The sequence below is a fragment of the Quercus robur genome, chromosome 12 (genome assembly GCF_932294415.1).
Source record: "Quercus robur chromosome 12, dhQueRobu3.1, whole genome shotgun sequence".
In the NCBI taxonomy this organism is placed as follows: domain Eukaryota; kingdom Viridiplantae; phylum Streptophyta; class Magnoliopsida; order Fagales; family Fagaceae; genus Quercus; species Quercus robur.
The window spans coordinates 29,623,891-29,636,850 of NC_065545.1; the positions used below are offsets into that span (position 1 = coordinate 29,623,891).

Genomic DNA, 12,960 nt, shown 5'->3' on the forward strand with positions numbered 1-12,960 from the left:
CACCTTCACGAGGATATTCAAATCTTATGGTTGCAGACGGTGTTGGAAATTGAACCAAAACCGTCTTGTCTGTAACATTTCTTGGAAACCTGCATAAATTAAATGCCACCAATATGTCCTTTATATAGGTAGGATAGGAGGTTACTCCCTTTACATATAAACCCCTCGGCCCCTTCAAATTCATAATCCTTCATCCATACTCACAGTCTTCATCTCCAGTGCAATCCACCCTTAGAGCAATATGTTTAAGGCACGGGTGGGGGTGAAAGAGCCACACCCGCTCCAGAGGCACCGGATCCTTCCGAGACTCACGGTGGTGCGGTCTGGATGGGGGAGACACAGACTCAAGACAATCCTCTGTTTTTACAAGGTGGGGGTGATATCTCCACCTCTTTTAGTCAAAATCCGAAGCAGGTACTGGTCGCATCAGATTCTTGGTGCGACAGCAGTAGGGTTTCCCGTCGTCAACGCCATCCGCTCTATCGCGAGCGTGGCTAACATGGAGGCTCATCAACTTCCTGTGTGGCCACCTGCGAATACCCCGCTCCCTGCACCTTTTCTTCAAAGGTGCTAGCCCCACATTAGGTTTTTTTGCTGCCTGAGTTATGGGCATGTAAAAGTACTGAAGAATGGTTTCCTTAGACAACATTTTGGAATTGCTGCATCTCTCTTCTCTGCACCTCTTCTTCCGCTTTTTCTTCATTCCCTTGTATCTTTTCTTTTTGCTTATATAGTTAGTTTTTAGTATAAGCTTATTCAAGCTCTCTCATTGTAAGTTGTACTATTTCTTTGTCTTAATAAAAGATGAATCTGTTTCCTTCTAAATACTTTTCTTTTCTGCAGCAATTACTTTGTGAATGGGTATACTACATGTGTATTTTCCTTTAATGATACTTAGGGCAGGAAATCTTGTAACAAAAAGCTATTAATTTGAACTTATCGACATTATCAAATATAATAATGCTAACTCACAGTAGATTAAACTTATGAGACTAACCGAGATAACAGTTGAGTGTTCCGTAATGCGCGTGAGGCAGCCGTCTGAGAATGAGAAATTCAAAATAAACTATCCGAAAGGGTTGCCGAGTAGTGAGGCACTTTGGCCGTGTTTTTGATAACACTTGACCCCATCACAGTCGCATTAGTTCCCTTGATATTGAGGATCCGAGAATAAACTGGGGATTCCATTCGGTCTAGGGATTAACCCAACTATTAATGGGTAACTCCTCCATGGGGTAGAGTCTGAGGGCCATACAATGTCCAAGTTGTGTCCAAAACCTTTATTTTTTATTTCAGGTAGTTGGTTTTCCCATAGGCTTGAGTCCGAGGACCATACAATGCCTTGGCTCTATCCAAAACCTTTGTTTTTTCTTTTAAGTAGTTGGTTTCCCCATAGACTTGAGTCCGAGGACCATACAATGCCTTGGTTTTGTCCAAAACCTTTGTTTTTTCTTTCAAGTAGTTGGTTTCCCCATAGGCTTGAGTCCGAGGACCATACAAGACCTTGGTTCTGTCCAAAACTTGTATTTTTTTTTTCAAGTAGTTGGTTTCCCCATAGGCTTGAGTCCGAGGACCATACAAGGCCTTGGTTTTGTCCAAAACTTGTATTTTTTTTTTCAAGTAGTTGGTTTCCCCATAGGCTTGAGTCCGAGGACCATACAAGACCTTAGTTCTGTCCAAAACTTTTGTTTTTTCTTTCAAGTAGTTGGTTTCCCTATAGGCTTGAGTTCGAGGATCATACAAAGCCTTGGTTCTGTCCAAAACTTGTATTTTTCTTTCAAGTAGTTGGTTTCCCCATAGGCTTGAGTCCGGAACCATACAAGGTCTTGGTTCTGTCCAAAACTTGTATTTTTTCTTTTAAGTAGTTGGTTTCCCTAAAGGCTTGAGTCCGAGGATCATACAAGGCCTTGGTTCTGTCCAAAACTTGTATTTTCTCTCAGGTAGTTGGTTTCCCCATAGGCTTGAGTCTGAGGACCATACAATGCCTTGGTTCTGTCCAAAACTTTTGTTTTTTCTTTCAAGTAGTTGGTTTCCCCATAGGCTTGAGTCCGAGGACCATACAAGGCCTTAGTTCTATCCAAAACTTTTGTTTTTTCTTTTAAATAGTTGGTTTCCCCATAGGCTTGAGTTTGAGGACCATACAAGGCCTTGGTTCTGTCCAAAACTTGTATTTTTTCCTTTAAGTAGTTGGTTTCCCCATAGGCTTGAGTTCGAGGACCATACAAGGCCTTGGTTCTATCCAAAACTTGTATTTTTTCTTTTAAGTAGTTGGTTTCCCCATAGGCTTGAGTCCGAGGACCATACAAGGCTTTGGTTCTATCCAAAACTTGTATTTTTTCCTATTTTCGAAGATTAGCCCCTCGACCAAGGTGGGGGGCGTTAGCTTGATGTTGGAAGCTCTTAGAGCTGCCTGTGCCACTGACACTGCGAGGCGTAGCCCCTAGCGGAAATTTATGTCGGAACAACAACAGCGTGTTGCTGGAAATGAAGGAGCTTTCGTAGACCCTTGCTTGACAGAGGCTTGAATCCGCCACCACCTGTGCCAACGCGCAAGCCTTCCCACAGACGGCGCCAATTGTAGGGACACAATTCGTAACAACCCACACATGATTGTGGGCTCATACGTAAAGGGCCCAAACAATACGATTTGTAGAGCGTAGGGTTGAAAGGCTAAGCCTTGGCTACCAGACAACAGTTTAGTCGTGGCTTTCATGGAAGCTTATATAAGGGTGGACTTGGCTTGATTAGCTAAGCTTTCCGTCGGTGCGGTTTGTAGGGTTTAAGTCCTCGGACCACGTCCGAGGAGCGTGGTATCCTTCCCCTTCTCCCTTTTTTAGGGATTCTTCTTTTTTGGGGATCCCTTCTCCCTTGGCTCTCTTTCCCTTTTATACTAGTGTTTACTTCCCTTTTAGTATCCACGTGTAAGTTTCACTTTCTGGGGTATAAACCTGTCCTATCAATCCATACATAGAGTGGTTGGGGGTGGTTGGAAAAGTTAAATAGCATGGTCTGGAGTATGGGCCTGTTAGATGCAGAGTTCTATACTATGGTGTTGGCAGGTTTCTCCCTTGTCCTGCCCCTGTACTGAGTTTGTCATTTTCTTCAGGCGTTTTGTGAGGTGCCGAGCATAAGATCGTCCTCGGCCATATATTTGGGCCTTTTTTGAATTTTTACTTCGCGTCGTCAGAAATCATTCTCCTTGGCTTGGATCTTGGGGCCTATTATGAAGTGGGGCGGGACCACAAATTCTCGGGCCCCACAATATTAATATTAGATTAATCAAAAAAAATTATATAGTAAGCGTAAAATAAAAACTGCTTCATGAAAGATTGTAGGTAAATTAATATTAGATTAATTAGGACTCTAATTCATTCTTATCTCTAATTCATTGTTATCATAAAGTAATTGTATCTCTAAAAAAAAATGAAATAAAAAACTGCAGATTAATATTAGAATAATCAGGACTCTAATTCATTCATATCTCAAATTCAAAAAATCAGGACTCTAATTCATTGTTATCATAAAGTAAGTGTATTTCTATAAAAAAAAAAAAAAAAATACTGCTTCACATAAGGTTTTTTTTTTTTTTTTGGTATTAACTTTAACATAAAAAAAAAAGAAAAAAGAAAAAAAAAATCTAATAACAATCTAGCTAATAACGTTAACTATTTTTTGGGGATAAAGTATTTTAAAAAAACTAATATGTAATTAACCTAAACTTCTTGATTAGGTAACTTTAAGAAGTTTAGAGTATTTGATTTTTACTTGGACTCATTTTCTAGGTAGAGTATGTATATATATACACACCGTCAGTTGGTGTAGTTTTTCATTCTCCAACTTATTGTACAATTTTTTTATTTAGGCTTCCATATATCTACCTACAATCATGTAGATATGTATTTTTTACACTAATTTTTTTATCATAATCAATTAAATACGTTTTATGTATTTGTTGCCTTTTGTTTAAGCTAATTTCCTTATGTTTTTCTTTTTTTGAGGGGGTAATTTCCTTATGTTTGATCTAATTTATATGTTAATGGTTTGATCCAATTTAATTATTTTGTTGTCCAATATATATGTAAGTTGTCGTAGTAAATTCCAATCATAAACTATTAAATTTACATACAATTTTTCAATCCATATGGAACTTAGTTTTTTTTTTTTTAATTTTTTTTTTAACTCTGTTTAATTTTCTTCTTGATATTTTTTTTTTCCAGGTTTGTCAAAAAAGATTTCAAGCATCCTAAGAAAGGTTTGTAATCTAGATGTAGAACTTTGCAATTTTTTTTTAATTAGAACAAAGGTTTTATTCCTCAAATAGTTCTATTATTAAAAAGTAGCCAATTTTATGTTACTTTGTCTAAAGATTTTAATCATTAATATTATTGTTAACAATACTGCAAATCACTTATATTGTAGATTCATTAGATATAAAATTCATATGCGAATAGTTTGATACATGTAACTACAAATGATATTATAGCACAATTGGTATGTTAGAAGATAATTTTGTATTAAGGTGCTATCATTTTATGTTTGATGGTTGTTATACCAATGCAATTTATTCGTTTCGTTACAATAATTACTTATTTGGTTAAATAATAATACATTTTCTACAAGTTTTAACATAAAATTGTGCAACGCACAGCGTGGTTGCGTTATGTGGCTTCACCAAATTGCAGAATTTTATTAAATTTTTATATTTTTAAAGAACTAAAAAAGAATAGTATACTACAAGGACTCTAATTCATTCTTATCATTAAATAATTAGATTAACATTATTTTTTTTATTTGTTAGGATATATTTCTTAACTTAAAGAATAATATTTAACATACAACTATTTAATTTAGATAATATTTATCATCTAATTAACATTATTTTTTTATTTGTTAGGATATATTTCTTAAATTAGGAGATAATATTTAACATTCAAAAATTTAATTTAGATAATATTTATCATCTAAATTTTCAAAATTTTAATATTACTAAATTAATATTATTTTATTAGAAGATCAAGCTATAAAACTTGATTATTAAGGGATAAGTACAATCCAAATTCTTTAAGAGGTGATTAATATAAATCTATTCCGAGAAACAGTATATATCTCCAATAATTTGATAATCTTTATTTATTCAAAAAAAAAAAAAACAGTATATATCTCCATTAATTTGATAATTTCTACGTTGATGACATTTAATTTATATATATATATATATATATATATATATATATATATATATATATATATATCAAAATTCCTTATAGCTATCAACCACGTTCTCTTTCTCTCTCTTTTTATTTTTTTTATTTTTTTTTATTTTTAAAATTTTTAATTTTTTATATGTTACGTTATGTTGAATCAACTTTTTTTTTTTTTTATTCTATTCATATGACCTTTTTTTAATTCCAATTTTTATGGGATAAAAGTAAACACATTGATTAGATATCTTTAATTTCAATAAGATTTAAATGAATTATATTTCAAATGGAACTCCACCAATATATATAACCCTATATATCCTTTTTGGAGTGAAACTTATTTCAATATGTGAATGCATAAATCATATGACAATGCAGGTATGCATTCTTTCTTCTTTTATTATTATTATTATTTTCATTTTGTTTATTTTCTTTAGTGTTATTATTGGTTTTTTGTCTTCATGTGATTTTAATTAATGAATTCAAAACATTTGAAAACATTGTCAAGTTTCTAAAGGCTCCTTCTTCATTTTTGTATTTTGTTTTTATTAAATTGATTAGGTTTTGTGTATTGGTTGCCTTTTGTTTAAACTAATTTTCTTAGCTTTGATCTAATTTATATGCTTAGGGTTAGGGTCTTAGAATTAATGAATAAATATGGTTAGAATTAATAGATTAATTTTAGCAATTTTCTTATTTGATTTTTATGTTACATCAAATTATCAAGATGTTCTACACGTGTATTCTTGAATTATCAACTTTATTTTTAATTTATAATATTATCAAGATTATATTAATTTTAGATTTATCAATTGTTTAGTACTTTTTTTATAAATAATTATCAATTTAAAATTCAATTTGGAATTATCAATTTAATTTAGTTTTAGGAAGAAATCTTAACCCTTATTTTAGCGAGATAATTATTTAAACTTGATAATTTTTTCTTTTATCATGATTGAATCTATTAAAATATATAATTATTTATACATTTATTTTATAAGTTTTTTCATAAAACTGTACAACGCACAGGCCTATAACTAGTATATATATATATATATATAGAGATGAGTTCAAATTACACTTGATATAACTTTTATAAAATTACACATTTTTAATACCATAGATTCATAAAAGATCTAACGGTTAAAAAAATATCATTAAATGTTATTGATTTTCACCTCATTCATAATTAATAGTAGCATTTTCTCTCTCTTTTTATTTATTGTTATTCACTTGATTAAAGAGCATATTGCCATTTTTAACAACATGCAAAGATTTTTCCTTAAAATCTTCCATTTATATATACAGGAATCATAATCCGCATCAAAACCCCTGTCACTACATCAAGAAAATGTTGACATTTTCTGCACCAATTTCTTTGCTTTGTAAACTGCCTCCTCAAGTGAAATTTACGACCAAAGATAAGTGAAGAAAACCAGGATCAGTCCAGATGAAACTTTCAGAATACCCCAAAAATGGTCCAGCGTTGAGATCTTTATAAGCCCAGGATTTCGATTTTAAATCAAACCCAAAGATAGTCACAGTGGATAAATTCCTTGCCTCCCGAAATACGATGGATGCCCAATAGGCCTTAGTACCACCTGAGAGAGACCCTTCCACCTGAGAAATATTCGATTTCACAGTGAGTTTTGAGTTACAAACTTCACAACTCACAAGCAACAAACCTTGTCAATTCCCCCCAAGAAAAAGAAAAAAAAAAAAAAAAATCCTTCTCTTATTTTTTGTTTTCAAAATGAATTCAGTAAGTAGCAGTAGCCAATTGAAGATCCACCTTCCACATTTCTCGGAGCCCCACTCACGAAATGTCTCCGATACACGAAAACTTCAGCTCCCATTTTCTTCTTCTTCATTTCCAACTCTGTATTTCTCGCGGTCTCTAGGGTTTCCATTTCGCTCTGATTTTAATTTCGCACGTGGGTTTTTTATATTACTGTTTATTTCTCTCTAAAAATTTTATATGTATTGGGTGTTTATTTTTTTGCACATTGTTTTAATAATATCAGATTGGAGCAGCACAAGGTTTGTAATCAGCAAGTGTGTAAATGGGAAATCTTCGGATCCTCTGGAACCGGGTTCGGGTCTAAACGATGCAACCGGACCAGCTCAGGTGTGTACCATTTTTATCTTTTGGTAAGTTTGTAAGAACGAAAAAAAAGTACTATTGAATTGTTTAAATTGGAAAACTAATAAAAAAAAAATGTTATAGTACATACTAGTCGAGGTTTATAGGAAATTGTGTGTAGTTTTAGCTAAGGATATTGATGCAAACTATATGGTTTGTTTAAAAGAATGGGCGTGCTCTCAAGCCTTCATCTTGTTGTTAAAATGGTACAAATTTGTGTGTGTATCATATATATGTTCTGGACCAAGTTACATCGCATGGAATATTTTTTTGTTAATGGGGATAACTTTTAATTGGATTTAATATTTTGAAAATCCCAGCATCAGATTGTACACTCTCTCTGTTCTTAACATGCCAATTTCATTTTAATTGCAAGTTATTTACCATCCAATCCATGTACTTTTAGTGTATAATTTTAAAGCGCAAAGACTTGAAATTTAAGCATTTAACATTGTAATCCAATTGTGGATTTGTCAAAAAATAAGCTGAGATTTGTGTGCATGTATGTATTTGGATTGGTAATCTTGAAGCCACAACCATAAACTCCACCCCATTCTTATGGGGTTAGGAGGAGGTGTCATTTGAGCTAGGGGTATATATTTACTCATACAAAATCAGAAATTGTATTAGGAGCAGTATGTTTGCTGATTTTTAGCTGGTGTTTAAGGGACACCAGAGGTCATGCAACCTTTTTTTTGGATAACATCCACCAATTGGCCTTTGATCATGGTGAAGAATAGGGATGGAAAACATTCTCCTCCCTGCTTAACCCATTCTACCCCACACAGGTTTTCCCCGCCCTAAAGAGGGAATAGGATGAAGATAGGTTTTGCCTACCTCACCCCATCTTGCCTCAGCCTGAGTTGCCCTGAGTGTGTGTGTATTTACACACACACACATATATTTATTTATTTATATTTATATATATCTATGTAAATAATGTAGTGATTTTATACATATCCTATTTACGATTTAATTTGTGTACATATTCTATTTTCATCTCCTAAACACACTTGTCTTTTCCTCTCCTCCCTTTTCTTTCTCATCTCTATCTCTTCAGTGATAGAACTATGTAATTAAGGATGGCAACATGTCTCCACCCTTCATCCAGCCCTGACCTGCCCTGTGCAGGTTTTTCTTGCCCTGAATAGGCAAATGGGGTGGGGACGGGGCACCCATGATCTGACCCCACCCCATCCCGCTACCATCCCTGAAAACTTTTACGTGTCATGCAAGTCAATTATTCTCATGGTGTGTTGGTGAAACAACCAATTATTTAAAGGTGGGTGTAGTGTTTGCCTGAAGCAATAACAATCTTCAACATTGTTAAGACAAATATGATCATATATACTAATTCCCACTGACTTAATTAGACAAAGGCAATAACAGTCTCCAACTTAATCAGACAAGGGACGGAATTTGAATTCCTCCAAAAAGAAGAGATGGTTTAAGCAACCCAAACAATAATTTAGAGTCATCAGATTTTTCAATCTTTGCCATCCTCTTTCTACGAGCCATCAGTTAGAATTGTTCAAATAAAGACATACCAGAGGAGAACTTAGATTGGGCTCAGTCTTATCCTGATCACAACCATATTAACACTTTCTATACTGTGGATGGGTAGATTACAAGACTATGTTGCTAAAATCTCATATTAAATAAATGCATTTTTAATAAAAGGATGTTTTGTTTGTGAAACAAAGGGAAAATGACTAATTACTCTCTAATCCTAGCATACACTCAGTTTCACTATAAAACGTTTGTGTATGTTTGTGTTTTTTATGTACTGGTTATGAAGTTTCACCAGTTTCAGTGATATATACAACTGATTTGCAGAGTTATTTTAGGCCACATTGACCACACTGCTGTATGTCTTTGTTTCAGGTGCCTAAACAAAAGGACATTTCTATTGTGAAGATCTTGAAGGAATCAAATTCCCTTTTGCCTCATGTAGTCCTTGCTAGTACACTGTTGGCTCTTGTCTATCCGCCTTCTTTTACATGGTTTACCACCAGGTTGTTGAACACTCTTGAGATGAATTGGATGGTTGAACATATGCCTAAATACATAAAGGGTTGTATTTATAAGAGCAACTTCAAGGAAGAATGAGAAGCCATTGCATATTGATTTCCATTGCTATCTAAAAAGTAAAGCAGGGGTTAAATTTCGCTTAGGTTTTGCACTCATTGAAAAATGTATCCAAATCATCATTAAGCATTTATCCATTTAAACTAGTCTAAACTAGGATGAGCTCTCATTCTTGATCTATTGAACTTTTTTGCTCTGCCATATTCTTGGGTACAACCATTGAGTGATAGAAGTTAAAAATTTGGATTCGTTCATCTGAACATAAATGTTGATTTGCAATAAAAGGATATTAAAATGTTTATCCAAATCATATGTTTGTAATTAGTAATTTATATTCCAGGTACTATGCACCTGCATTGGGGTTTCTAATGTTTGCAGTAGGGGTTAATTCCAGAGAGAATGATTTCCTTGAAGCATTCAAGAGACCAGCAGCTCTTTTTGCTGGTTATGTTGGCCAATTTGTTGTGAAACCTCTGCTAGGATATTTTTTTGGCATTATCTCAGTCACACTTTTTGGTCTTCCAACCTCCATCGGTCAGGAGATCTCTCTCTCTCTCCCCCCTTTTTGATTGGTAGGATCAGTCACTGTGCTAACATTTTCAGTCTTATCATGTATCAGGTGCTGGGATTATGTTGGTTTCTTGTGTTAGTGGGGCTCAGCTCTCAAGTTATGCTACTTTTCTCACAGACCCACAAATGGCCCCTCTAAGCATTATTATGACATCATTGTCTACTGCTACTGCAGTATTTGTCACACCAATGTTATCACTCTTGCTCATTGGAAAAAGACTTCCTGTTGATGTAAAAGGAATGGTGTTTAGCATTACGCAGATTGTAGTTGCACCCATTGCTGCAGGCTTGCTATTGAATCGGTAATATATTGACTCCTGATGATAACATATCAAACTCTTTTAGAGGTCCTTACCTGCCTCTTATATTTGTGCTTACAGGTTCTTCCCCAAGATCTGTAATGCTATTCGGCCATTTTTGCCTCCACTATCAGTATTAGTGACAGCTCTTTGTGTTGGAGCCCCACTTGCGATTAACATCAAGTCTCTTCTATCTCCTTTCGGAGCAACCGTTTTGTTCCTCATTGTTGCATTCCATTTGTCAGCATTCATAGCTGGTTATGTCTTTACTGGTTTAGTGTTCCATAAGGCACCTGATGTGAAAGAGCTGCAAAGAACACTTTCCTATGAGACAGGTTCTTCCATTATTGATTATCATCAAAATATAGTACCTGGCAACATAATATTCTGGCTAACTGATATTTTTTCTTTTTCAGGTATGCAAAGCAGTCTTCTGGCCCTTGCACTTGCAAATAGGTTCTTCCAAGATCCACTTGTGAGTGTGCCTCCCGCAGTCTCGGTGAGTCCATACTGTTGCTTTTTTATCAATCATTTTATATTTTTTCCTCCAAACACAAAACTGCAAATCTAGTCAGCCTTCTTACTAGGAGCAGGTTTATTTTATTTTATTTTTTATTATTTCTTATTTTTAATAAAATGATATTAACTCTCTATGTAGCAACTCCATCTCCAAATGGTTTGACTGCAATGGATCAAAATCTAGTTTTTTCTACTACTAATGGAGTCAATTATTTTGGGACATAAACATGGTATATCTGTCATGGTGCTATAATGGGTTTGATGACTTTCGGGTATCCCTATTTTTTGTCACAGATATATCCAGTTTTTTAATTTTATGGGTACATATTAGACATACATCATGTATCAAATGTGCATCTCTTTCTGCAGCTATATTATCATCTCAAATTCCATAAGCAATATAACAAATATATGAAGAATTCTGAAAGTAAGAACAGGCACATCCGCATGGTCATCTTTCTGCAGCTATATTATCATTTCAAATTCCATAAGCAATATAACAAATATATGAAGAATTCTGAAAGTAAGAACAGGCACATCTGCATGGGAATCTAATGTGACCATGCAGAGCATGTCAGACTTGTATTGAATTTGTTGTTGAAATTTTGATATTATCCTATAAATAGTTACAAATGAGCTTCTTCTTGCTTGTGACTTCAATTTGCATGTTCAATGCCTGATGAGATCTACTTATAAAATAGATCTTGAAATTAGCCTTAATGACTTGCACGTGACTGCATTTGTGCTATAGCATTCTCATCCCTCTTGGATTTTGCACACTTTTTCATCTATTGTGCTCTCCCCATTGGAATAACTGTTGTAGCTACTCACACCAGAATCTAAAAGCTTTGTATTTCCGAGTTATCTTGTTAGAATTATGTTTAAGTGATTAAATTCACCATTTCCTAACAAATTAAACTTTTGGGAGAATCAATAATTTATTATGGTATCATAGTAGAAGATCCTAATTTTGATCCTTGCCTCCACTATACCTCCCAATTAAAATGTTAAAAATCCCATGTGTTGGGCCTCACTTATTAAGGGAGAGTTTGGGTCCACACATGAGGGGGGAGTGATTAAATTTGCCATTTCCTTATAATTTAAGCTTGGGAGAATCGGTAATTTATTATATTCATTGGCTATAATGACCTGTTGTTGTTTGATTTGCTAGAAATATATTTATAGCCAATATAGAATCGTAGCATATATCACATGATAAGAAAATCTTGCTGAAGATTTACCAAACTACATCAATTTTTATTTTTATTTATTTTTTATTTTATTGATTTGTAAGATTACACATACATGTTATGGGTTTTGAACTCATGATCTCACCCTACACTACAATCTTTAACGGAGGGAGGAACCTCTAATTGAGCTAAAGATCATTGACAAAATTCTACCAAAATTTATTCAAAGCTCTCTTTTTCGCTCTTACTTATACATACATAATGTACACATATACTCACACACACAACACCTCTTTTGAATTAGGTTGCACTAGGTGTTGAATATTAGTCTGCGGGGGATTTTGAGGAATATCCACATTGTTTCTATGATTTGCAGACTGTAATCATGTCTTTAATGGGCTTCTCTCTTGTGATGATTTGGGCTAAGAGGAAAGAATAACAGTATGATAAAACAGAACTATGAGTGACGTATCGGAACTTTGTCCATCCGTCATCCTCAAGTGAATGGGCAGTGTAGAAGCTGTCATGGAGCACTTGAAGATGGGACCTTCCACTAGCTTTTGTGCTGGCTACAGGAGGATCTAAGAAGGAATTGATTTTAGAAAATATGGATTGGCACTTTGGTTTGTTCGAATCAGATTCTGATTTTAGGCAGTTGCAGAGCAGTTTCTTTCTCCAATTGTTAGGAGCCTTTTGTAGTTATTTTGTGAAGACCTGGGAAAAGCTTCATTCTTAAGGAAGAGCATATCAAATTGCTTTGTGAAGACATTGGGGTAATTCTTTGTGCTTAAAAGAGCATATCAGTGTCAGCTGTGCGTGTGTGCAGGTGTGTCGGTGTTATGGACTTTTTGCTAGTTTCTCCATAAACATCGATTTAGAGTAACTTTTGTCAATATTACTTCACTTAATAACTTTATATAATTTTAATTTTTAATTTTTAATTTTTATAA

General features: G+C 34.1%; 1 protein-coding gene across 3 annotated transcripts; it reads left to right on the forward strand.

Moving 5' to 3' along the window:
* The first annotated feature begins 6,452 nt into the window (after positions 1-6,452).
* On the forward strand, positions 6,453-12,960 carry LOC126708948 (probable sodium/metabolite cotransporter BASS6, chloroplastic). 3 transcript variants are annotated; one of them, XM_050408980.1, is made up of 8 exons: positions 6,453-6,698; positions 7,226-7,352; positions 9,229-9,359; positions 9,773-9,966; positions 10,052-10,304; positions 10,383-10,636; positions 10,718-10,800; positions 12,387-12,960. In XM_050408980.1, the coding sequence occupies exons 1-8, from the start codon at positions 6,652-6,654 to the stop codon at positions 12,447-12,449; spliced, it is 1,152 nt and encodes a 383-aa protein (XP_050264937.1). In that variant the 5' UTR covers positions 6,453-6,651; the 3' UTR covers positions 12,450-12,960. The 3 variants fall into 3 exon arrangements, with proteins under 3 accessions (XP_050264937.1, XP_050264936.1, XP_050264935.1); XM_050408979.1 differs by having other exon boundaries at positions 6,453-7,135; positions 7,226-7,329; positions 12,315-12,451; XM_050408978.1 differs by having other exon boundaries at positions 6,455-7,135; positions 7,226-7,329.

What these genes read in the sequence shown, in the direction of transcription:
- LOC126708948 (XM_050408978.1), top strand. Translation starts at nt 6,955, where the DNA reads ATGAATTCAGTAAGTAGCAGTAGCCAATTGAAGATCCACCTTCCACAT. An exon ending in CTCTGATTTTAATTTCGCAC is followed by an intron (nt 7,136 to 7,225) that starts GTGGGTTTTTTA and finishes TAATAATATCAG; the next exon opens with ATTGGAGCAGCACAAGGTTT. An exon ending in TTTACATGGTTTACCACCAG is followed by an intron (nt 9,360 to 9,772) that starts GTTGTTGAACAC and finishes TTTATATTCCAG; the next exon opens with GTACTATGCACCTGCATTGG.